Consider the following 26,907-nt stretch of genomic DNA (forward strand, 5'->3'; position numbering starts at 1 on the left):
TTAACAGAAACTCTGGTATTTGAAGCCCAAAGCTCTCCTACCTCCAATACCCCTTTCCCAGAGACATTCCCCTCCACCCACAACATAAAACAGAGAACCAACACAAAGGGACAAGCTAAGGTCGCCCGTCTTTGCAGCTCCAATGGAGACCCTCCATCCTTGGAGTTTCACAGAGACCGTCCTCGGTGGGGTTCCCCCTCCAACCCATCCTGGAACTCTGCACCCAAATCCTCTAAAGTACATATGATTAAAATGATAAAAAGCCAGCACCTCCCGTTATTACTACTTGTTTCTGTACAGAAACCCATTTCGGGACATTGCTCCCACCCAATGAGAAGTGGGCCCCAGACTGTTGGAATTGCACTGATATTTAGGAAGGGAGACATTGCATGTCTAAGGAATGTGTGTGTGGAAAACACATACCCCAAGCAGTGAAAGACCTCAACAGTGCTGAGAGACATCATTTCATAATTCCCTGTCCAGTTATACAAACTTGAGGCAAAGTTGTTAAAACTGTTCTCAACTTCCAAAGGGAAGGGAGGACGGGACCTAGAGCCCCATAGAGCCCCATGGAAATGAGGTGTGGCTGAAGGAACAATAACCCTAGAACATAGGGAATGGCTGAACAGGTGAGATCCAAGCCCTTTCAAGTAAGCAGAGGAGAGAGAGAGAGAGAAAAATGAACACATTTCTGCCTGGATTTTGGACAGTCAAAGGGGCTTTCCCCCAAAACTCCGAAGGGTCACAGCAACAAGTTGGAGAGTTTAATTTGTGCGTTGGTGGTGGCTGATCTGGGGAAGGGAAGCTGAAGACGAGAACAGGAATGATAATGATAGATATATGCAGAGGTGTTCCCTTCCCCATCTCCCTTTCCCTAGGACTTTGAGGAAGAGTTTGCGAACTTTCCTCCTCCATCCTAAGCAAAGAAGAAACACCACAAAGTTTCGTTTTTGGCAACAGGTCGTTTCGAAAGGTGTGCATCTTTTGCACGGGGGTCTTCAAAAAGTTGTCACTGTGCAAGGCTGGATGCCTCTCCGTTGACTTCACTGGGCCTCCCCGACAGCCTGAGGAAGGTCGCCCTCATGCTGCTGTAACATCTGTTGGTGAGGTCGTCAACGTCCATGGTAGTCAGACCCTCAGTTGGTATGGGGGGCAAGACTTCGATCTGGATTTTGCCTGGTGAGGGTAAACAAATTATTTATGTATTTATTTTGTCAAATTTATACATCGCTTGACTGTAAAAAAACAAACAAAAAACAAAGAGGTTGTAAAAAAAGATAAAATAACTAAATTATCAATAAGGAAAAAACAACAATAATCTAAGATTTCTGAAAGGTTAAGATAACAATACAATACACTAAAGCCAGCTTAAAAGTGGCATCAACTTTCTAAACATCTGGGCAAGCTTGTCTAATCAAAATGTTTTTAGCAGGTGCCGAAAAGAGTACTGCAAAAGTGTCTGTCTGATGTCAACAGGCAGGGAGTTCCAACGTGCAGATGCTGCCACACTAAAAAACGCCACCAAGTGCCTGGATAACTGGGAATGTTTAAACATTCTTCCTGGAAATCAGTTGTGAGAGATACAGACGCACCTTGCCAGGGAGGGCATTACACAAAATGGGGAGCCAACACCAAGAAGTCCCTGTCAATGGGGCAGCCTCCAGTGACAGCAACCCCCCCTGAATTAACTCTGAAAGGGCTTTGGAATATTGGCTATTTTGTGCAAGGGTCCAGACCACCAGGCAGACCTCTCCTTCTAAAAATAATGCACAGGGTCTGGGAAGAGGACAGTTTGCAGACCAGCCACTACCATACCTGATGTAAAGAGATTCTTCTCCGAATTGTAAAATGATAAGAAGGAGGAATACACCACAGGAATTACTGGGACCTGGAGACAAGAGAAGGCATGGGGGATGGTTAGCAACTGACCTCAAAGAGATCTGCTGTTGTTGCTACTGCATGCATATTAAAAAAGGATTTATACCCCACTTTTGGCCCTAGGATCCCTCTGGGTTCACAGATTTTGGAATGGGTATCTTCTGCAAGGTGACACTGATGCAACAGCAGTGCAATTAAAAGCAAGTAAGAGGCGACATGATAGAAGTTTACAAAATGATGCCTGGCGTGGAGAAAGTGGATAGAGAAAAGCTATTCCTCACTCCCTCTGACTGAGAGAACATCCAATAAAACTGAATGAGAAAAGAAAGTCCTTCTTCACAAAGTGCACAAAGAGTTACACTATGGAAGTGGCAGCAATGTCATCAGCACAGATGCCTTTAAGAGAAGATTAGACAAATGACTGGAGGAGAGGGCTATGGAAGGGCACTAGCAGCCATAAAGGCTATGCTTCATTTCCACAGTTGGGGGCAGCAATGCTTCTGAATAACAGTTGCTGGAAACTGATGGAGGTGTGAGTTGTTGTTGCTTGTCCTGCTTGTGTGTTTCCCATATAGCCATCTGGTTGGTCACTCTGAGAATAGGATGCTGGATTAAATGAGCTATTGGCCTGATCCAACTGCAGGAAGCATGATAGCTGAACATGGAGCCTCCATGCTCAGAGGCAGTCTACCTCTGTTGCTGAGGAATAACGGCAGAGGAGGACTGCTGCACTCAGGACCTTCTTTTGGGCTTCATATAATGGGCTGGCCTCTGTCTGTCACTATTTCATGGGGGTGATTCCACTGCATATACTGGAACATTTGGTTCATGCACGTCCTTGGGGATCCCAGCTCTTTGGGAGCTGGCTTCAGGCACCAGGCCTGCAGGCAGACCAACTCCACATTACAAAGATGTCTACAAACATGGCATGAAGGCTGGCAACATTAATCCCACAGTGTGGGAATCCTATGCAGATGACAGCAGTGCCTAGAGACAGACAAGTTGTGCATCCATATCAGTGACCAGCAGAGGAGAAATGACTGCTGGGATGACCACAGAGAAGAAATGCCATGCTGCACCAGCAGCATAACAACCATGTTGTTGCAACAACATGCTGCAACGAAACATGTCTCTCCTGCATCGGTCTCTACAGCCACAGCCGGCACTGTAACCCTCCAAAAGTTTGACTTCACCCACTCTTCCATTGCCTTCCAAATTTCATGCAATGAAAGGGGGGTTAATGGTTTAAAGGGGGTTTAAGGGTGTCACTGTGGTCTAAACCACTGAGCCTAGGGCTTGCTGATTGGAAGGTTGGTGGTTTGAATCCCGAAGACGGGATGAGCTCTCATTGCTCTGTCTCAACTCCTGCCAACCTAGCAGTTCAAAAGCACACCAAAAAGTGAAAGTAGATAAACAGGTAAAGGTAAATGGCATTTCCATGCACTGCTCTGGTTTCAGTGTTCCGTTGCGCCAGAAGTGGCTTAGTCATGATGCCACATGACCCAGAAAAACTGATTGCGGACAAATGTCAGCTCCCTTAGCTAGTAAAGTGAGATGAGCACCACAACCCCAGAGTTGTCTGTGACTGGACCTAACGGTCAGGGGTCCCTTTACCTTTAAAGTGTGGTAAACTAATGATTAATGGGAAGGTATGTAAATACTAAACACAAGCAAATCAGGATGAGTCTCCATTTGCTTGTAACCACCCCGTAAACAAGTACAAAATGCTGAATAAAGATGGGGTGGGGTCTCTAACCACTGTGCATGCTTTGCATGAACAAATCCGTTGGTTACCTGTGTCTGAATGGCAAGATGAAAAGCTCCCTTCTTGAACGGCAGCAACTCCCCGTTCCCGTTCCTGGTACCCTCTGGGTAGATCCACACCTTGACCTGTAGAAAGACACATACAACTCTCAAAGTCCGACAGTGTGTCCTAGTGGTTAGAGTGCTAGATCATGACCTGAGAGGCCAGGGTTCAAACCCCCACTCTGCCATGATGCTTAGAAGGACTTCAGCTTCTCAGAGCTTTGGTTCAAACCTTGTGTCTCCAATGAATTCACTTCACTTTGTCTTAAGAGAGTAAGATCCCTCGGTCCACTATCTGCTACAAGATGGGAGGCAAGAAATAATTCTGGCCCACCCTGCAGGATTGTTGTTAGGATTACTGAGATGATGTCCTATAAAGTAAGTGTGGTTAGAGTGTCAGACTAGCACCTGGGAGACCATGGTTCAAATCCTCACTCAGCCATGAAGCTCACTGGGTGTGATGTTGGGCCAGTTATTGTCTCTCGGTCTAATCTACCTCACAGGGCTGCTGCGGGGATTAAATGTGGGCTAGGACCTGGGAGACGCCAGGGTTCAACTCCTCACTTGGCAGTGAAGCTCACTGGAGGTACTTTGGCTGCCAGTCACTGCCTCTCAGCCTAGCCTCCCTCACAGGGTCGTTGTGGAGATTAAATGAGCAGAAGGGGGAACATGTACGCCATCTTGGGCTCCTTTGGGGGGGGGGATATCCATGGAAGAATAAATGAAGAATAGTCAGAAGGACAGCGCTGGCCCCCGGCCTCTTAAGCAAGATGGGCGCGCAACCCCAGAGTTGGACACGACTGGCCCGTACGGGCAGGGGTACCTTTACCTAGTCAGAAGGACCACCCGGTGTGTCTTTGCATGTGCTCATTGCAGGACGCCACCTGGGACCCAGCGCTTGAGTTTAAGATGCCACAGTTTAAATACAATGAAATAAAGGATAACTGTCCTTCTCACAAGTGACTGATATACACAGGTAATACTTTGCAGGTTTCATTGAGTTGATTAGTGGCATTTTAGGATAAAACCACTGGATAAAACTACTGGAGATAAAATGCCACAGTGCAATTCTCAAGTGCGTGCACATGCAAACATATTTGCAACCCGCCTCCTGCCTGCAACTCACATTGTCTTTCATCATGGCTTGGCCCACTCCGGCCATCACGGACTTGGCGTTGCTGGTTCTCTTCCGGTTGATGAAGATGACACCACCCAGGTACATGATGAGGCCCACGGTGCCGAAGTAGAGGAGCTCCCGCTTCGCGATCTGGACGCAGCGTTCTGGGAGGATCTCCATCAAGCCTAAAGGGATAGGAGTATTGCATCTAGATCAAGGGAAGTAATAGTGCCACTGTATTCTGCTCTGGTCAGACCTCACCTGGAGTACTGTGTCCAGTTCTGGGCACCACAGTTTAAGAAGGACACTGACAAACTGGAACGTGTCCAGAGGAGGGCAACCAAAATGGTCAAAGGCCTGGAAACGATGCCTTATGAGGAACGGCTAAGGGAGCTGGGCATGTTTAGCCTGGAGAAGTTGAGGTTAAGGGGTGATATGATAGCCATGTTGAAATATATAAAAGAATGTCACATAGAGGAGGGAGAAAGGTTGTTTTCTGCTGCTCCAGAGAAGCGGACACAGAGCAATGGTTCCAAACTACAAGAAAGAAAATTCCACCTAAACATTAGGAAGAACTTCCTGACAGTAAGAGCTGTTCGACAGTGGAATTTGCTGCCAAGGAGTGTGGTGGAGTCTCCTTCTTTGGAGGTCTTTAAGCAGAGGCTTGACAACCATATGTCAGGAGTGCTCTGATGGTGTTTCCTGCTTGGCAGGGGGTTGGACTCGATGGCCCTTGTGGTCTCTTCCAACTCTATGATTCTATGATTCTAGGACAGCAGGCGGGATGCTTAGTTCTGCTCTGTGGTCCAGTACGGATCCTCTCCCTTTCTCTTATCAGGGAGTCCCCATTGCGGCAACACAGGGCAGGAGTGTTAGATTTGGACAGAGAAGACCCCGCTGGTACCTTACAGGGCTGGTGAGAGAGTTACCAATCACCAGTTCATTTCTGGGCCCAATTCAAGGTGCTCACTTTAGTGTTCAAAGCCCTAAAACAACTCAGGATCCAAATACCTGAAAGACCCCCTCCTTCCCTACAGACCCTCTTGGGTGCTGAGGTTAACACAGAGGGTCCTCTTCCTGCATAAGGACCCACTTCATTTTTATAGTTGTATGTTGTTTTAAACTGTTTTAATTTTGTAACTCGTCCTGGGGCCTTGGGGTGAAGGGCAGGTAACAACAAGCAAGCAAGCAAGCAAGCAAGCAAGCAAGCAAGCAAGCAAGCAAACAGGATAAACCTTGCACCTCTTTCAAAACTATGTTGATACTTTGATAGGATCTAAACCAGAGGTTGGCAAGGTTACCAGATGATGGGCCGGTCCATGTTCCGTACATCGGAGGATTGGCTGGAGCGTGTATGCACGTGCGCTCTTCTGGGTCAGGGGAGTGCCCATGCACACACACTATTTCTGGTGCACATCCAGGTCAGAGGAGCACCTGTGCACATGCACACAGGCGCCATCAACCCAGAAGTCAGTCCCTGTGCTGTGCCAGTAAGAGTGGGCTGGGGGGGTGGCAGGGGTTGCCATGGGTCTGTTAGACAAGCCCTGTGCGCCGCTACCGGCCCATGGGCCTTAGGTTGCCAACCCCTGATCTAAATTTAGAAGATGGAGAGATGTGCAGGGTGTCCTTTTGTCGAAACTTCCAACTTTCGCAGAATTCACTGGACAAAAGGTTAAGAGTCACATCTGCTGTAACACTCAGGTCCTAGTCTATGGCTCCACCCCCCCACCAGCATGCGACCCCTTTATGGGTTTCTAATAGAATGCAGCCCTCAAGTTAAAAAGGGTTCCCTGCCCTGATTTAATCTTTAGACATCTGTGCTTGAGCAGCCAACAGATATTCAGTCAACTAATATATATATTTAAAAATGTCTTACCGTGGACCTAGCTGCAGCCATCTGTGTTCTAATTAGATCTAGGCTTAACTTCTGTAATGAGCACTGTATGGGGCTGCCCTTATAGATGGCTCAGAGACTTCAAATGGTTTTAAAGGCAGCCACCAGACTTCAAAATGCCTTTATCATCTCCATTGTATTGCTGGTTGGTGTGCTTAGGTGCCCAATTCAAAGCACTGTGGTTTTTTTTGGTGTGTGTGTAATTCTTTAAAGCCCAAAATGCTTTGGGACAACAATTATTTGGAAGGCCATTTGTACCCATTTCAATCTGCCTGCACATTAAAGATCGGAAATGTTGGCCCTAGTCATTTGCCCTCTGCCTTTGGGTAGTGAAATTGGTGGGGATTCTAGAGAGAGGGTGCCTTTTTAGTGGTGGTTCCACAGCTTTGTAGTTCATAGCTATTCGTTGCCTGTTAACCTCTTGAACATCACCACAAACAACTCTTTAAAAAAGGCTCTGAATACCATGTCTCAAGCAGCCTGTGCAATGAACTGTATTTTATATTCTAGGCTAGGTGAGCACTGGTTGTTGTTGTTGTTTAGTTACAGCTGCCTCGCTTAGCTGTTCATGTTTATACAAATTATGTTGCATTTTATATTCTGTATTTCTGTTCTACTCTGAGAAAATGTCATCACCACGTGAACCAGTTTTGAGTGCTGGGTCAAGGGGAAGCTTCTTCTGGCTATTCTCACCCATCATGTCTAAGATGCTTTGATGGTTCGAAACGATGACGCAGGGCCCCTCAACCTCGAAGTGCTCTAGGCCCTTCTTGTCAAACCTCAGCCCATATAAGTACTTGAAGCTCCGGACAACATTTTTGATGATCCTGTAGGCAGGAGAGGAAATGAGAGGTCAGGTAATGGGAGCATTTTAAACAAATAAAATCACATGAAAAGCGACTGGCTACTTGAGGAAAAAATCGTTACGTGCCACCCCAATCGCCAAATAGTGAGAGACTCCAGGGATTCCAAGTGCTTGACCCTGGGTGTGGTTTCCTTGGAATGAAGGTCAGTGGACGCTGTGGTGTCTTCAGCATATGTGATTCTTTTTACACATATTCACAACCTGAGCATAGGATGAAGGGGCTCATAGCATTACCAGAACCAGTGAAGGCGGTGATGGTCCTGTGCAAGTGCCTGGAGGTGGTTGGAGGATGGATGGCGGCTAATGGATTGAGGTTGAATCCTGACAAGACAGAAGTACTGTTCTTGGGGTACAGGGGCAGGCTGGTGTGGAGGACTCCCTGGTCCTGAATGGGGTATCTGTGCCCCTGAAGGACCAGGTGTGCAGCCTGGGAGCCATTTTGGACTCACAGCTGTACATGGAGGCACATGTCAATTCTGTATCCAGGGCAGATGTCTACCAGCTCCATCTGGTACGCAGGCTGAGACCCTACCTGCCTGCGGACATTCTTGCCAGAGTGGTGCATGCTCTAGTTATCTCCCGCTTGGACCACTGCAATGCGCTCTATGTGGGGCTACCTTTGAAGGTGACCCGGAAACTACAACTAATTCAGAATGCGGCAGCTAGACTGGTGACTGGGGGCGGCCGCCGAGACCACATAACACCGGTCTTGAAAGACCTACATTGGCTCTCAGTACGTTTCCGAGCACAATTTAAAGTGTTGGTGTTGACCTTTAAAGCCCTAAACGGCCTCGGCCCAGTATACCTGAAGGAGCATCTCCACCCCCATCATTCTGCCCAGATGCTGTGGTCCAGCGCCGAAGGCCTTCTGGCAGTTCCCTCACTGCGAGAAGCAAAGCTACAGGGAACCAGGCAGAGGGCCTTCTCGGTAATGGCACTGCCCTGTGGAACGCCCTCCCATCAGATGTCAAAGAGATAAACAACTACCTGACATTTAGAAGACATCTGAAGGCAGCCCTGTTCAGGGAAGTTTTTAATGTGTGTCATTTTAATGTGTTTTTAATCTTTGTTGGAAGCCACCCAGAGTGGGTGGGGTACAAAGAATAATAATAATAATAATAATAATAATAATAATAATTGCACCAACAAATCTTGCTTTTCCATTAGTCATAGCTTTGGATCCAGCACAGAGCAAGCAGGTCTCTGTGTCTCCAGCTTCCAGGCTGCTTCCAGCTCAGCTCATAACACACCTCTCTGGCTCTTGTTTCCCCCTTGCAAGTAGGTGAAAGGGGTGAAGGAAAGCTCACTCACCCCCCCCCCATTAGTCTGGAGGGCCCCATCACTTAGTTGTAATTCTTGCAACCTGGCTCATTCTTTGGGGATGCTGATGAGAATGTGTATGTGGCCAGCAAAGGCAAGGATTTTCAACCAGTGTGCTGTGGTACCCTGGGGTGCCTTGAATGATGGTCAGGGGTGCCGCGGGAAACACTGGCCTCTGTCCCTCTTTCCTCCCCTATCTCCTCTGATGCCCTCTTGCACCTCTGGCTCCCAAGGACTTGTGTGGCTGTTTGCTGCAGCAGCCTTGGCTAAAAGCTCCACAGGTGAATGGGGCCCCTGGGGCTGGCCAGGAGTTGAGGCTGCCTTGGAGTAAGCAAGCAAGTGGGTGAGGGAGCCCAGCCAGCCAGCCTGTCAGCCCTGGCTGTTTGGAATGGGCAGACAAGTGGGAGGCTTGGCAGGCAGGCCCGGTGGTGCCCACTGCTGCCACCCAAGGTGAGTAAGGTGCAAGCCTCACATTCACAGTTGCCAAGTCTTCTTTGGCGGTTCTGAGACTGGGGCAGCTGCAGTTGCTGCCCAGAAGACTCCCAAGAAGGGGGGAAAGGAGAGGAAGCCAAGTGAACACAAGGGAGGGTGTTCAAAAGGGGGTGAGGGGCTGCCGGCAAGGGGTGGCATAACAGCTTCTGAGGCTCAGAGCATGTTTCCCCACAGGGGAGCCGCAGAAAGAATGTAGTTGGTCAAGGGAGCCATGGACACAAAAAGGTTGAAAACCTCTGAGCTAAGTTCTTATGAAGAAACTTGTCTGACCTGTTCAGCAACCTTCTCCATTAGATGCTAACCCTCACTGGGCACGGGACCCCAGAATCAGAAAGGACTTGGGGCATCATCCAGACTGACCTCCCCAACAAAATATATAAAAGGACAGCATAAAAACAAAACAAAACCAAGATGCCTGAAAGTCAAAAGTGAGGGTGCCTGATGAATCTCTGCTGGAAGACTGTTCTGAACAACACGGGAGTGGAGAAAATAAATGGCCAACTCCTAACACTGCAGGAGTTTGGACTAGATGACCCTCTGTTTCCCTCCAACTCTTCAATTCTGCGATGTTAATGGAGGCCAGCTTGGCCTCTGCAACATACAGGAGAACTAGAAACAGTCAACCAGATGATCTCAGTAAGCTTAAAGTTTAGTGACCCCAATAAATTCACTATGCAAATCACTCTAATTTGCACATGAAAATTTCCCAGGAAATCTACACTACCCACTTTAAGAAGGTAAGAAGAGCCTGCTGGATCTGGCCAATGGCCCATCTAGTCCACCTTTCTGTCCTCAAAGTGGCCAACCAGGTACTGCAAAGGGAAGTCGCCAAGCAGGACACAAATGCAACAGCAACTCTCCCCACCTGCACCTCCCGGCAACTGCCCTTCTGAGCTAGACTGCCCCTGGGGATGGAAGACCTGCAAACACAGTAGTCCTCCATGGACAGAGTCCTGCTGATTGAACCAAAGGCCCATCTCATCCAACGTTGTCTTTTCACAGTTGTCAGCAAAATGCCTCCAATGGGAAGATCACAAGCAGGAACGCAACAGCAGAAACTCTCCGCTTGTGATTACCAGCAACTGGTAATCACTGGTAATCACTGGCAATCTAGGAGTCTTGGTTGACCAAACTTGACATGAGCCAACAGTGTGACACAGCAGCTAAAAAAGCCAATGCAATTCTGGGCTGCATCAATAGGAGTATTGCATCTAGATCAAGGGAAGTAATAGTGCCACTGTATTCTGCTCCGGTCAGACCTCACCTGGAGTACTGTGTCCAGTTCTGGGCACCACAGTTCAAGAAGGACACTGACAAACTGGAACGTGTCCAGAGGAGGGCAACCAAAATGGTCAAAGGCCTGGAAACGATGCCTTATGAGGAACGGCTAAGGGAGCTGGGCATGTTTAGCCTGGAGAAGAGGAGGTTAAGGGGTGATATGATAGCCATGTTCAAATATATAAAAGGATGTCACATAGAGGAGGGAGAAAGGTTGTTTTCTGCTGCTCCAGAGAAGCGGACACGGAGCAATGGTTCCAAACCACAAGAAAGATTAGGAGGAACTTCCTGACAGTGAGAGCTGTTCAGCAGTGGAATTTGCTGCCGAGGAGTGTGGTGGAGTCACCTTCTTTGGAGGTCTTTAAGCAGAGGCTTGACAACCATATGTCAGGAGTGCTCTGATGGTGTTTCCTGCTTGGCAGGGGGTTGGACTCGATGGCCCTTGTGGTCTCTTCCAACTCTATGATTCTATGATTCTATGGTGTCCAGAGGCATCTTGCCTCCAGTAGAGCATAGCCATCATGTCAAGTAGCCATTGATAGTCTTGTCTACCTCCACAATCCTCTCTTAAAGCCACCTGGTAGTTGCCAGAGCTATATGTTTGGCACTAGTCTGGCTGAAGGAGTTGCCCAAAGGAGGCATACAAGGTGCCACCTAACCATCCCACAGACTTCACTCTGGAATTGTGTAGGGTTTACTGCTTAGTCTTCTCTTTTCCAGAAGATGTCCCGCAAGGCAGCAAAGGTATAAGATCAGAGTTTTCCTTCTCCTAGATGGTCTCCCTTCAAACTTTCTTGACCATTGGACCCACTATTGGTCTTGTCCACCGCAGCCTGTCTTCACATGCAGGGGAAGTTCCTCGCCTGGTTTAGCTGGCCAGTTGAAGCTGCTGTTGCATGCTGACAGCTTCTAGGGGCCACAGGTGAGAGCTGAGTGCAGGGTGGGGACCCAAGGTGGACAGACTATCCCCGGAAGAAGCACGGCATGTCCCCCACCAGTGGTACTATGCCTCACCAACACCCCAGACACCCCTTAACAGCTGGATTTGTGTTGAATCATGACAAATTATTGCTGCATTGTAATTGTCTTTGGGATTGAACCTAGGAGATGCAAAGCAGATGTGCTTCCATCAAGCTGTAGCCCTTCCCCTAAGAAGAACAAGCAAGTCATCATGGTTCTCAATAAGGAGCTGAATTATACAGGAACGTATTGATAATGGTGATGATGATGAACATAGGAAGCTGCATTGGTAAAGGTAAAGGTAAAAGACCCTTGGATGGTTAAGTCCAGTCAAAGGCAACTATGGGGTTGCGGCGCTCATCCCGCTTTCAGGCCAAGGGAGTTGGCATTTGTCCGCAGACAGTTTTTTCCGGGTTATGTGGCCAGCATGACTAAACCGCTTCTGGTGCAACGGAACACCATGACGAGTGCCAGAGCGCACGGAAATGCCATTTACCTTCCCGCCACAGCAGTGCCTATTTACCTACTTGCACTGGCGTGCTTTCGAACCGATAGGTTGGCAGGAGCTGGGACCGAGGAATGGGAGCTCTGTCAGCAAGCCTAAGAGGCTCAGTGGTTTAGACTACAGTGCCACCCGCGTCCCTAGGAAGCTGCCTGAGTCAAACCCTTGGTCCATCTAGTGCAGTATTGTTGTCTACACTGACTAGCATGAAGTGCTTTGCCACCCTGGCTGGAGTACAGGGAGGTCCTCAGTTGTTTGGTTCACAAGGCACCAAGCCTCTTCCTTTCTGTACCTGGCTTCTCTCCAGAGAACTCCTCCCTGGGCACATGAGAGCAGTGGAGTGGACCCTGCCCTCTCTCAGGTGAGAGTAGACGAGTGGTGGATGAGTGTTCCAGCTAGTGTGTGCACTCTTGGGATAATGTGTAACTTGCCCCACCTTCCAGCTTCAAAAGCCCAGAACGGCCTGTTGCCTCTCTAGTGTGTTGGAGTAAAGTTGTTAGGTGCCCTGGGAGACAAAAGGTAAAGGTTAAGGACCCCTGACAGTTCAGTCCAGTCACAGACAAACCTGGGTTGCGGCACTCATCTCGCTTTACAGGCTGAGGGAGCGGGCGCTTGTGTGCAGTCAGTTTTTTCCAGGTCATGTGGCCAGCATGACTAAGCTGCTTCTGGTGCAATGGAACACCGAAATCAGAGCAGAGCAAGGAAACACTGTTTACCTCCCTGCCGGAGCGATACCTATTTATCTACTTGAACTTTCTGGCATGCTTTTAAACTGCTAGGTTGACAGGAGCTGGGACTGAACAACAGGAGCTCAACCCGTTGCAGGGATTAAAACCGCCGACCTTCTGATTGGCAAGCCCAAGAGGCCACCCATGTCCCTATGCCCTGGGAGAAACCAGGGTTTAAATCCATCCATTTGGTCACAAAGGTCATGGGTGTGACCTTGGGGGCCGGTAACTACCTCTCTCGGCATAACCTACCTCACAGGGTTGTTGTGGGGATTAAATGAGGACTAGGCCCTGATTGAGACCAGGGTTCAAATCCCTCCCACCTCAGTCCTGAAGCTCACTGGGGGTGATCTTATGCTAGAAAGACTACCTTTCTTGTATCGTAAGACAGAAACTTAATAAACAGTCATGAAATAGTTACAGGTAGGTAGCCATGTTGGTCTGCCATAGTCAAAACAAAATTTAAAAAATCCTTCCAGCACCACCTTAGAGACCAACTAAGTTTGTTATTGTTATGAGCTTTCGTGTGCATGCACACTTCTTCAGATACACTGAAACAGAAGTCACCAGAACTTTATATATAGTGAGAGGGTGGGGACGGGTATTACTCAGAAGGATGGTGGGAATGGGTGATTAGCTGATAGGTGTAGTAAACCTGTATCTGAAGAAGTGTGCATGCACACGAAAGCTCACACCAATAACAAACTTAGTTGGTCTCTAAGGTGCTACTGGAAGGAATTTTTTTAGTCATTAAATATACATGGTGCTTTGGGGTTTGGAACCGCCTTTCCTCCCTTAGATGCTCTGCAGCAAATTAACTCATCAGCAAGAAGGCCGCGTCCCCAGAAACTGGCCTGGCTGCTTTTCCCTCACGCTTCTAAGCAGTTGAGCAGGTGGAGCTCTTGTCAGTTTGGACCCATGTATGCAATTTCTTGAATCCAGATTCTAACATCTGACATCTGTCTTGCAAGATATCATCTTGCAAGATACTGCCAAAGTCTTGTGAAGTCTCACGTGCTCCATGAGATCTCGCAATATTTAAAAGAGACCTCTCCAGAAATTTGTGCCACTTGAGGGTGACGCTTCTCCACTGAGACAGAGGCAAAGTGGGACACTCCCTGGGTGTCTGTCATTCAGGGTGGGTGTCTCCCACAGCCTCATCAGTGGGCCAGGACCAAGAGGCCCTGATGGCCACCAAACCTGTATGGCTTTAAAAGAGAATTGGATGAATTCATGGAGGAGATGAGGTGTTCAGTGCCTAGTAGCCCTAACACCAATGCTCTGCATACACAGTTGGAGGCAGTAATGCTTACGAATGCCAGTTTCTGGAGACCACAGGAGAGGAGAGTGCCCTCGTGCCAACTGCTTGCTGGTTTCCTATTGGGGGCAACTTGTTGGCCACTGTGAGGACAGCATGGCCTGATGGGCCACTGGCCTGATCAAACCGGCTCTCCTTATGTTCTTAATCTGGTGATGTGAATTTTCTGGGAAATCTTCATGTGCAAATTAGAGTAATTTGCATAGGGAATTTACAGTGGTGCCTCGCAAGACGAAATTAATTCGTTCCGCGAGTTGCTTCGCCTTGCGATTTTTTCGTCTTGCGGAGCGCGGATTCCCCGGGTATTAACAGTTTTACAAAAAAGGAAGCAAACTTGCAAGATGTTTTCGTCTTGTGAAGCAAGCCCATAGGGAAATTCGTCTTGTGAAGCACCTCGAAAAACGGAAAACCCTTTCGTCTAGTGAGTTTTTCGTCTTGCAAGGCATTCGTCTTGCGGGGCACCACTGTATTGGGTCCAGGGTCCTGGACTACTCTAAGATCCCCTTAGGCCTGATCCACCAAGGCTCATCTTATGTCCACATGTAGCCTAGTACAGTAAAAGCACAGCCAAGGAAAAAACGGACTTCCAGGATCCATTACAGGTATGCTTGCATTTGTACCTAGCCTCATCTAATGGGAGGACGTCCAGTTCTTATAACAACCTTATGAAACAAACTTTTTTTCTGTTGCCAGAGGAAAATAAATAAATACATTGGTACCTCGGGCTAAGTACTTAATTTGTTCCGGAGGTCCGTTCTTAACCTGAAACTGTTCTTAACCTGAAGCACCACTTTAGCTAATAGGGCCGGAGCACAATTTCTGTTCTCATCCTGAAGCAAAGTTCTTAACCTGAGGTACTATTTCTGGGTTAGTGGGGTCTGTAATCTGAAGCGTATGTAACCCGAGGTACCACTGTAAAGCACTACTAAAATTACTCCCTCGCTTCACAGTTGTTAGCCACCCCAAGAGGTGGTATTCTTCTTCTTTTTAGGAAGCTGCCTTTCACTGAATCAGAGCAAACTGGGGCGGGGGCAGGGGGGGACTCACTCCCAGCCCTAGCTGGAGATGCCCTGCCTCTGGCAATGGTCCACTCCTATGAAGAAAGACTCCATTCCATGGTTCTGAAGTAAGAGCCAATCCATTGCAGTTTTGCAAGCCATGGCACTTCCATCTCCTCCTTTGCAAAATCAACAGAGCATGCTAGTTTTTAGTTTTTTTTGTTTGTTTTTTTGCAGGCAGGGTGGAGGAACATCCTCTATGGCATGAGTAGGCAAACTAAGGCCCGGGAGCCAGAGCCGGCCCAATCGCCTTCTAAATCCGGTCCACCTACGGTCTAGGAATCAGCATGTTTTTACATGAGTAGAATGTGTCCTTTTATTTAAAATGCAACTCTGGGTTTTTTGTGGGGCATAGGAATTCGTTCATTTTTTCTTCTTCAAAATATAGTCCAGCCTCCCACAAGGTCTGAGGGACAGTGGACCGGCCCCCTGCTGAAAAAGTTTACTGACCCCTGCTCTATGGCAACCTTCTGTCCAGGAGGAAGGACCAGGGTTCAGAGATGGAGCACCTGCTCTGCATGCAAAGGGCCCAGGTTCAATCCCTCTGGGAATATCAAGGTAGGGCTGGGAATGTCTCCAATCTAAAACCCTGGAAAGCCAGTGCTGCTACCAGTCAGTGTTGGTGACACTGAATTAGATGGACTGACTCAGTCTAAGGCAGCCTCTCTTTGTGCCAGGGGCGAGTCCAGAGCAGACTTGCTGCCTTCCACCTCTCCCTCCTCCCCCTTCACTCACACAACCTTACACACACAGAGACAGACTTTGCACACAGGAAACAGTGTTTGTCGAAAAGGAACACGGCGTTTTTGCAACAGTCAACTTCCTTATGTCATGATTTTTAATCACTCTCTGATTACAGCATCTCGAACCCTCACCCAGGACTGAAATGACGATAGGGTCATGATGTTACACTCAGCTCCACCACCACCACAGCCCTATCAGAAAGCATTGCAACATTTTCCTCATGACACAGATGTCGGCTGCACCAGGAAATCCTCCCCCCAAGAAAACAGTTTAAAAAATAAAAGGCAAAAGCGTCCCTAGGTATGTAGAATGCCTTTTTTTGTTTTGTTTCCTTATTCTTGCCTGTGTGGGTGGCCTCATTCTGACAAGGCCTCAACCATAAATTCATACAGTAAGCCTGATTCAAGGCACCAAATTCTCTGAAAAACAGGAGTAGCCAGCACTGCCACACAACTTGGTTATGCACCTCTAAGGACTTTGAAGATTCCTCAGAAAAGGCCCAAATGAAAATGCCACACTTTATTCATAGCATGAGCACAAAGGGAAGCCCAGGTGCTGTGAAGTCTGAAGCAACCCCTCTCACTCTCAACTCAACAGGGTTGTTGTGAGAATAAAATTGGAAGGGCTGATGCAGAAGACCCATCTATGCAGCCTTGAATCACTTTATACGGGACCGCCTCTCCTGGTATGCCTTGTGGAGGACCTTACGGTCCACAAATGACAACATTTTGGAGGTCCCAGGTCGCAAGGTGGTTAGATTGGTCTCAACTAGGGCCAGGGCCTTTTCAGTATTGGCCCCAACTTGGTGGAACGCTCTGTCACAAGAGACTAGGGCCCTGCGGGACTTGACATCTTTCCGCAGGGCCTGCAAGACAGAGCTGTTCTGCCTGGACTTTGGTTTGGACTCAGTCTGACCCTTATGTTTCCCTCCCCTTGTGGTTTTGATCTATGGGCTACTTTTAAAATGAGGCTGCATTTTAAATTGCATTTTAACCTATATTTTAAATTGGTGTCTCTCCCCCCCCCCCTATTATGTTTTTTACTGAAATTTTAATGCTGTTAGCCGCCCTGAGCCTGGCTCTGGCCGGGTATAAATAAAATTTATTTTTATTTTTTAATTTTTTTTTAATTTTTTTATTATTATTATTATTATTATTATTATATCTACAAACCACCAGCTGGATCAGTGCTCTGTTCTTACAGTGACCAACCTGATACCCCAAAGGGGAAATCAAGCACAAGATTTCTCTCCCCTCCTGTGGTTTCCAGGAACTGGTATTCAGAAGCACCTATGGAGGCGGAGCACAGCCATTATGGCCAGTAGCCCTCATTAGCCCTCTCCTCCTTTATGTATTTGTATAATCCTTTTTTAAAGCCGTCTAGGTTGGTGGCTGTTACGGCCTCCTGTGGCAGTATCGTTTAACTATGTGCTGTGCAAAGAAAGGCTTTCTTTAAATTAAAAAGTCCCCATTGCTGCAAACTTTCTTCAAAGGGGAGCCGCTCCATTCTAGGAAGGAATAAGGAGCAATATAAACTTAACAAGATTATTGTAAAACAAGAACCAGCCAACAAAACAGGCTCCCTTCCATTGGTTGAGTGTACATACCAAACATCTGAAGCACATGGCTTTCCCTCAAAGAGCCCTGGGGACTTTGTTTTACCTTTCACAGAGTTCCAGTTCCCAGGATTCTTTTTTTCTTTTTAAGGGGGTTGGGTGGGTTGCTTTAAATTTGCAGTGTGTACATAGCCTTATACACAAACCCAGTCCTGGCTCTTGGAATCCAAAGTTAGGTAGATCACAGCCTTTGTGGACAAGGCCAGATTAACCCCCTTTGCAGCTTATATAAATCTCAGGGCAGGGATATTTGATGACCAAGGAGGCCAGAGAACGTGTTCGAAAGAACCACACTAGCCACTAAATTGTGGCACAGGAGTAGATCAATCCCTTCTGGAGGTGACCTACTGGCCAGGGTGGCCTACACTAAGGTTGTATAACAAACAACATTACTACTACTACTTTTTTTTTTTTAATGTCAAACTGTATCCCCAAAACTGGTCCACTGGCATCTCGCTATTCAGCCTGGCATCTGGCTGCTGCAAAAAGTGTGCAACCCCAGAACTGCAAAACCAGAACCACACTGTTAAGTTCTGAGGCTGTTCTGGAACCCTGGTTGATAATGAACAGGAGTCTTTTCCTCTGGTGCGAACCTGGCACATAAAAAGCTGCTTTCTATTGAGTCATTGGACCATTGGTCCATTCAGTTCCATATTGTCTACACTGACTGGCAGTAACTCTCCAGCCCTACCTGAAGATGACACTGGGGATTGAACCCAAGACCTTCTGCATGCAGATCAGGGGCTCTTCCACAGAGCCATGGCCCTTCCCTAATTTCATTGGTCTACTCTGAGTAGAGTTTCATCAACTGCAGCCCCAGAGGTTGCTCTATACATAGATATACAGATATAGACATGTCTCAGTTCAGGCAGGCCAGCAGTGTTGTCACAGCTCAAGGACACATTCCAAGCACACTCATGTACTCCAGGAGCAGCAGGGCCCATGGGGAGAGGGTTGGGGGCAGAGGGGTGGTCAAGGAAAGAGCACTGGAGGCTGGAGAGAGAGGGCCAAAGGCCACATGTGGCCTGAGAAGTTTCCAGCTGCTGCTTTAGGACTTTAAAATCTCTTGTTGTTTAATGGCCTTTGTGTTTGCTTGATGCCAGAACTTACTATGCCCTGCAAATAAATAAACTCTGCCACCCCTGGTGAATGTGCTTCTAGGATTTCTATTTATAGGCTCTAAGAGGATGAGTAAGTGTGATCACCGCCCCTTTGCATGTGGGCCACGCTGCATCCTTGATCCCTTTTTAAGTGGCTTCTGGGGCTAATGCTCACACATTAGGATTTTTCTTTTGCTCCTTCTTTTGCAGGCTTCATCTGGCTGGGCCTGTGGGAAGAGCTGCTAGGAGGGGAATGTGAGGACTGGCAGTAAGGGGTGGTGGTGGGGAACAGATTGGCTGAGCAACCAGTTGTTTGCTGTCCGGTCTGCAGGACAATCTCAGAGAGTTCCTGTGTGTCAGAAGGATCCCAAACTAGGAGAGCCAGCCAATATTTCTAGGACAGGCTGTTAATGCAGGCTCTGCAAACAAGCATTTAGCTGAATTGTTCAAGGTTTTGACTTGCTGGCTGGGACTGATGGGAGCTTTAGTGCAAAACACCTGGAGGGCACCAAATGTATGAGGAAGGGCTGCAGCTCAGTGGCAGATCACTTGCTTTGCTTGCAGAAGGTCCTGGGTTCAACACCCAGCAGATCTCCTCCAGGTAGGTCTTGGGAAAAGACTCCCTTCCAGAAGCCCCCTCGTGAAGCTGATGTCAGCCAGTGTAGACAGTAGACCAAGAGTCTGACTTAGTAGAAGGCATCTTCCTAAGTTAAATATAAGTAGCAACCTCCTATTAAATTTAGCCCTTTACCATGACAATAATCTTCATTTTTAGGGGGAGGTTTGCTGCTCCAAGGTACAGCCCCTGCTGCAGTTCTGTGAAGGGTGAACTGCAGTTCCCAGGATTCATTGAGGGAAGTCCAAATAGATAAATATAGGGTGCAGATCTATCCTATATTTAACATGCCAGTGTTAGGCATCACACATAATCCCCGTCCAACATTTCTCAGAACTCAATTTTTTCTAACCCCCAGAACTCCCTGCCTATGGATATTGGTCAGGCGCCTTTGCTATACTCTTTTCGGCACCTGCAAAAAACAATTTTATGTAGACAAGCCTATGCAGCTATTTAGAAAGTAGATGTGAGTCTATTGCTATTTTAACTGTTCGAATGTCTAAAATTATTGTTAATTCTTCCTGTTGATAATTTTGTTGTTTTTGTCTCTGTTGTTAACTGTGTTAAAGTTTTTCTTTCTTAAATCATGAAGCGCTGTATAGATTTTATGAAATAAAAAAGTTAAAAGCACTTAGCTTTCCCCAAAGAGTTATAGGCACCGCAGTTTGTTAAAGGCACTGGGAACTGTAGCTCCCTGGGGAGCAAAACTACACTCCCCAAGATTCTTTGGGGGAAGAAACCATGTACTCCAAAGGCATGGGGTGTCTGCAGGCCACATTTTTAAAATTTAAACAAGTCTACTCTACACATGTCCTGCCAACCTAGCAGTTCGAAAGCACGTCAAACTGCAAGTAGATAAATAGGTACCGCTCTGGCGGGAAGGTTTCCGTGCGCTGCTCTGGTTTGCCAGAAGCGGCTTAGTCATGCTGGCCACATGACCCGGAAGCTGTACGCCGGCTCCCTCGGCCAGTAAAGTGAGATGAGCACTGCAGTCCCAGAGTCGTCCGCGACTGGACCTAACGGTCAGGGGTCCCTTTACCTTTACTTTACTCTGCACATGACTAACTCCATATCTAACCCTCCAACTTGTGTGCAGCTATACCTACAAGTGGCCTGTAGCCCCTGGAATGTTACCTGTAAGGGAATGCGCACCTGGGGGGTTCGCAAAAGGAACGCTCCTCACCTCTTGCCCTTTGTGTGGTGGGTGTTGTCCTTGTAAAAAGCATGCAAATAAGTGACCGTGTGGCAAAGTGTCAGGCCTCTCCACAGGCATTCCTGCTAAACAAAATTCTTGCCTCAACTTGCCTCCTTTAAGTAAAGCTTTTGACATGAAAGCATCATTACAGCAACACACACACACACACACACACACAGGTGTGTTTGGAGCTCACACACCTCTGAATACTTCATGGGACCCAAACAATTCCAGTCTGTCAGGGTGTGGAGCAACACAAGAAAGGAGGAAAGGGGTGTGAAAGGGGAATTCTGACACCCACATCCCATGCCCCACTCACAACCCGGCACATTTATTTTTGCTTGAGGGGGAGAGAAATCTCACATTTGCTCACATTCTAGTCCTCATGGACTTGAAGAAAAGGCTGAATTAAATAGGAGCACAGCCTTTTATGGAGTCAGAACACAGGTCCATTCTAGCTCCATATTGTCTACACTGACTGGAAGCAGCTGTACTCCAGGGTTTGAGGCAGGGGATGTTTTCCCAGCTATATATGGAGGTTCCAACAAGCTTTCTACAAGTGAATGCTCTGTCCCTGAGCTACACCTCTTCTCTCTCTCTCTCTCTCTCTTTCCATATATATATATCGATGTTCTAGTCCTCATAGTACTGAAGAAAGGGCTGCATTCAGTAATCAGATTTCATCTTGGCAGCTGACAAAAGTGACCACAGGTTTTGGGGGGTGGGGTGGGGGTGGCTAGGCAGAGCACACTGGGGAGGCCTACACCACCAAACTGCTGGTGGTGCAGCTCAAGTTAATTTAGACCCTGAACTTAATACTATTAAGGCAGTCATTTCTGTGTATTGTATCCACCAGGGAAAGGGACACACAATTTTGGATGAGAGAAAACAGTTGGCATGGCGGATGGTGGGGGTGGAGTGGAACTGAGGTTCCCTTTCACACCAGCTCAGTTTTGCCACCCATGAGTGCAGCTCGGGGGGACGGGGGACAGGGAGGGGCAGCTGCCCCTCCAAAATCAATAGAAATACATAGCTAACTGAGGTTCTGCCCCCCAGAAAACAAAAGGCCTGTCCTTTCAACAAAAATCCAGACTACACCCATGTTCCCATGTAGGGCATTTCAGGAAAAGTGTTTAAAGAAACTTTAAATAAAGAGGTCTTTTATTTAATACAGTGGTACCTTGGTTCTCAAGCGCCTTGGTTCCCAAATGCCGAAAACCCGGAAGTAAGTGTTTTCGATCGTTTTTCGGAAGCTGAACGTCCAATGTGGCTGTTGACTATTGTTTCGGGGGCGCCTGCACCAATCATAAGCTGCACCTTGGTTTTTGAACATTTCGGAAGTCAAACGGACTTCCGGAACGGATTAAGTTTGGCGCTTTTGTTTTTGCTATTTATTTTGTGTTTTGTTTTTGAGGCTTTTTGGGTTAATTTGTTTTTGTGACTGTGTGCAACCCAGTTCAGCTACTGATGTATTGATTGACTGTGTGACTGTGGAAATGGATAAAAGCCCCCATCCAAACAATGACTATCATCAGTACAGGTTAGGTTTTTTTATATTTTAATTTTTATCATCTACAATACTATCTTATTTATTTTACAGTACAGTACATTGATTATTGCTTTCATTTTATGGATCAATGGTCTCAGTAGTAAAATTCATGTTAAATTGCTGTTTTAGGAGTTGTTTTTAAAAGTCTGGAACGGATTAATCAGTTTTGCATTACCTTCTATGGGAAAGTGCGCCTTGGTTTTGGAACGGACTTCCGGAACAGATTAAGTTTGAGTACCAAGGTACCACTGTACTATATTTCTCCTACACTGTTTACAAGAGGAATATGTGTGTCTATTGCATAAAAACACTTTGGTACACATGTTTGGAGAACAGCCATGTTGGTGCAATATATTTCCAGTTGCAGTAAAGGGAATGCACACACACATTTTCTGCAAACCAGCAGAACAATTAGCAATCACTTCATGACACATGATTGACAGGAGTGGCTTTGTTCCAATGCCCAACCTCCGAACTTCTGCACATTAAATTCTGAAATGTCCCAATAAAGCCAACATCAAAACCAGTTGAAATGCAAGTTAATTGGGGCTTTAAAATAATAATAATTAAAAGGCTGTTGCATGAATTTCAAGATTCTCTCAGTAACCATGAGGGCTAGATGCTTGAAATAATTCAAGTTGTGTCCCTTGATCACCCAAGGAAGTGAAGGTCCACAAAGAGAGGTTATCTTCTTCTCACCCCTTTCAACAGACCTAGATGCCCTGAAGCATTATAAAGAAGTAAAATTTGGGTGGGTCTGGAATGCTGATCTCTCCTTGCTCAGAAGTCAGTATGTGCAGGCGGGCGAAGACACCTCAACTCACACTATTGCACTAAAACATCCACCCAACACTCTCACTCTCTCTGAAATGGAAATGCAGGCCTAGTTATTTCATGCAAAATAATGGCAACATTTAAATTGCCATAATATTTTTGCTGTTGGTTATTCAGCAATATGGATACTAGCATGTGTTTAAAAAAAATATGCTGTAGAAATCCAGACTGACCTGCTACCTGCCAGGCAGGGCCTGATTCTAGAAACCACACATAGCAAGAGTGCTGTAATTAGAGTTGATTCAAAATAGCAGCTCATTATCTTTGCTGCAGCACCCTTAGACCAACCACTACGCAACATCATTTAATTAGGCGAAAATATATCATGGATCTCTTGCAGAGAAAGAAATCAAGTTCATGGAAGGGGGAACTGTGACCCCTGTTCTGTGTAGCACAAGCTGGCTTCCAAAACTAAAGTGGGTGGAGGGGATAGAAAAGCAATGGAGCTGTGGTCCAACGTTGATGTATTATAATTATTGTATAATTGTATTTTAGAATGTTGCTTTTGAATGCTATGAGCTGCCTTGCATACCACCTTGGGAGGAAGCAGGTATAAATATAAACACGTTAAATAATAGGTCCATTGACACCAATGGACCCAAATCAGTCAAGCCCTTTAATTCCAATGTGTCTACTCTAAGGAGATATTGTTGGATAAAACACCTCTGAAGATGTTGGGTGACATGCTGATTATTATTTTTTAAGAAACTGCCTGCAAAGTAGATGCTGGCGATTTCATTAATGTTTCATTGGATTATGCTAAACTAATAAGGGAAGAGAAATGAGATCTCAGTCTACTTTTCTTTAAGAAGAGAGAGAGAGAGAGAGAGAGAGAGAGAATATAATAGTAAGAAGCTAGTCCAAACTCACATCTCCACTTTAAAAAAAAATTAAATTCCCCAGAGTGGCTGGGGAAACCCAGCCAGATGGGCGGGGTATAAATAATAAAATATTATTATTATAAAAAGGCTAAATTCGCGCTATACTGTACATTTAAAAACACCCCTCCCCAAAAGAATCGTGGGAACTATATTTCACAAGACTTCAATTTCCAACACCCTTAAACTACGGTTCCCAGGATTCTTCAGGGGTGGGTGGGTGGAAATATGCTCTAAATATGTGGTGCATATGCAAGCCAGAAAGCAACTTTCATGCCCTCCAACATTTTTCCGATGAAAATAGGGACGTCCCATTCCAGAATGATAATTTTACTATATATACCCCACACATCTTACTGGGTTGCCCCAGCCACTCTGGGCAGCTTCCAACATATTTGAAACGTAATAAAAGATTAAACATTAAAAAAAAAAAACACCTTCCCTATACAGGATTGCCTTCAGATAGCTGGGGGGGTCAGATAACTCCATACCCTCCAACATTTCTCCAATGAAATTAGGGACATCCTAAGGAAAAGTGGGATAATCCGGGATCAAATCGGAAACCAGGACAGCTTCTCTAAACCAGGAACGTCACTAGAAAATAGGGGCACTTGGAGGGTTTGAACTTTTTAAACATACACAGATGACGCATCAATGCTTTGGGCAGGTTTAATTTAGACTGGAGTCAGGAAGGAATGCTGGAGACAACTGTCATAGCTGGGTGGGTGTGCACAATTTCCCCAAGTCTAGAGGGGGGCAGTCTTCTGAGCAGCCAGCTGCGTATTTTGTTCTTGGGGTTGTTGTTTTTTGCAATAGCAAGGGGAGGTAGAGGTGTGAAAAGACACCCTGACCAAGTGGTTCCCAAAGTGTGCAGTAACATGGGGGGGGCGGGGCGGGGGGAGGAGGCTCATTCTCTGGGGGGCACTAAGAGACAAGAGTGGGGCAGAATGGCGCTGAAGGTGTAAATGACTATTACACTTTGAAAAGCTGCTATCACTGGATCAAGTTCCTCCAATTAAGCCAAAGAGTTTTAATTGGATTTTGAGTAAATGTGCAATTAATTGTTGCTGTTTTGAATTTTACTGTCTGTTATTGTCTGTTATTGGGACCGTGATTCTACAGCAGTTTGACTTCACCCCCGGAGGCGCATTCCACTGTCTCTCGAGACAGATGGATGCCAACAAAAAAATTCTGAACAATGTCTTTTTATAGGGTAGGGTAGCAGGCGCTGAGGTTGAGTTTATGGAGGCAAGGGGGCGGTGGCCGAAAAAGTTTGAAAAGCGCTGCTAGACTATGCACAGAGAGTCCGCCCCCCCCCACCTCGGTGTGAGATTTGGGGCTCTTGTAAAGTGTGTGCGCGTGAGATTTGAGGAAGTGAAGGATCAAGGTTTCTTAAGAGAATGGAAAGCAAAAGCAGCCTTTCTCAACCTGTTGAGAACCGCTGGTTTAAAGCGAGATTTCTCTATCCTAGCTTGCTCTCTACTCTCCAGGAAGAGGCAGGACTTGCAAACCCGGAAGAGCGGAGGAGGAAAACTCTCCCTCCACAAGTCACCAAAACGGAAAGCTTGCATTAAGAGTTTTGCTAGAAGGCAGCAGAGAAAACGGCTTCCAAAGACATTGCATGAGCCGCGTTCTGTGGATTTTTGCAAATATTTTAAGGGCGGCAAAACATAAATTTTAAAAAAGCAGTCACTTGTATTAAGACACGTGTGTGGGAAAAACAAGGAGCCTGTCCTTGGCAGAGGTGAGCCTCCAAACGTTGCCACACTTTGCAAACTGCCTGCTAAACATCCGTGAAAGAAAAGCACGAGGAGAGCTTGCGAGCGCGCGCAGAGCTCCACGCCCTGAGTGGGAAAGGAATCCCGACCCGGGAAAGGAAACGGTGGGAGGGATGTCACAGAATCGTAGAATGGGAAAGGACGCAAAGGATCATCTAGTCCAACCCGCTATGATGCATGCGTGTGTGTGTGTGTGTGTGTGTGTGTGTATCCCAAACTCTCAGCTATTATTGCAAAGAACACCCCAAATAAATAAAGGAGATCGGGGAAGCGGAGAAGCTTCCAAGCTCACGTCATGTTGTGGACAGTCCTTCCTCGGTTCCATAGGAGGCAGACGGGGGCGGTGAAGGTGGAGGCAACCACGCAGAGGACGCAGTAGAAACCAATCTTCGCCTTGAACTTGGCCCGTGGGCTGAGCTCCAGCGCCAGTGCCACCAGAACCAGCATGAGGGACACCCAGAAGAGCCACCCGCCTTGGGTCTCCATCCTGCGCGCAAAAGAGCGCTGGGGGACCGCAATAAAAAGTCTTGCTCTCCCCTTTTGGGGGGTCCTGTGGAGAGGGGCTGCCGGGATTCCACGCAGCGCACAGCCCGGGAGAGCCGCGTAGTGGAGCGCGAAACGTTGTAGGCGCGGAAGGAAAGGTGACAGTGGCAGCAGCAGTGACGGCACGCAACTCGAGGAGGCTCAGCCGGGCCCGTCCCGTCCCTTAATGGGCGGACACACCCGGCGGTCACGCCCTCCTCGCTCGCGGTTGCTTTTCGGCGTTCGGGCTTGGCTTTCCAAGAGAGGGAACTGCTTTAGGGCTGAGTCAGAGCTTTGATCAGGTCCTCCGTCTGAAAAGAAAGAAAGATTCTAGTCCTCACGATTAAACAGAATTAAATTAAACAGAATTAAACAGAATTAAACAGAAGCACATGTCGATCTAGCTCAGCACTGTCTACACGGACTGGCCGCAGCTCTCCAGGAATTTCAGGCTGGAGGCATTCCCCGCCGACTAAGATGCTAGTCCTCATAGTTCTAGAGAAAAGCCTGGATGAAATAGGGAGGTAGGAAGTGCCTTGCACTGAGTCCAACTATTGAGCCATCTAGCTCAGTATTGTCTACACAGACTGGCAGCAGTGTCTTTCCGGGGCTTCTGGAGGAGCCTTTGTTAGGATACTAGTCCTCATAGTTCTGAATTAACTGAAGCTCAGGACTGGCTGCACTAGCTGACAGCAGAAGCTGCTCTCCAGAGCTTCAGACGGGGGACATTCTCAGCAGAGCTATAGCCCTTCCCCATAAGTTTCTAGTCCTCATAGTTCTGAAGAAGTTTGAATCAAACAGGAATACAGGAAGTTGGATGCTTCTGAGTCAGGGACTAAATGCTGTCCATTTAGTTCACT

At 47.1% G+C, this 26,907-nt stretch overlaps 1 protein-coding gene across 1 annotated transcript; it reads right to left on the minus strand.

Moving 5' to 3' along the window:
- Positions 1 to 26,226, minus strand: AGPAT2 (1-acylglycerol-3-phosphate O-acyltransferase 2). The gene is made up of 6 exons (XM_081847248.1): positions 25,818 to 26,226; positions 7,389 to 7,522; positions 4,811 to 4,986; positions 3,673 to 3,768; positions 1,816 to 1,888; positions 1 to 1,176 (listed from the first exon to the last, which is right to left on the minus strand). The coding sequence occupies exons 1-6, from the start codon at positions 26,009 to 26,011 to the stop codon at positions 1,010 to 1,012; spliced, it is 840 nt and encodes a 279-aa protein (XP_081703374.1). The 5' UTR covers positions 26,012 to 26,226; the 3' UTR covers positions 1 to 1,009.
- Between the last annotated feature and the right edge of the window lie 681 nt (positions 26,227 to 26,907).

Source organism: Podarcis erhardii (assembly GCF_964252035.2).
Source record: "Podarcis erhardii genome assembly, chromosome: Z".
NCBI classification, from domain to species: Eukaryota; Metazoa; Chordata; class Lepidosauria; order Squamata; family Lacertidae; genus Podarcis; species Podarcis erhardii.

Coding starts and splice junctions, on each gene's coding strand:
- AGPAT2 (XM_081847248.1), bottom strand. CDS start 26,011: ATGGAGACCCAAGGCGGGTGGCTCTTCTGGGTGTCCCTCATGCTGGTT. Junction 1,889..3,672: donor ATCTTGCCATTCAGACACAG/GTAACCAACGGA, acceptor TCTTGTCTCCAG/GTCCCAGTAATTCCTGTGGT. Junction 1,177..1,815: donor GAAGAATCTCTTTACATCAG/GTATGGTAGTGG, acceptor TACCCTCACCAG/GCAAAATCCAGATCGAAGTC.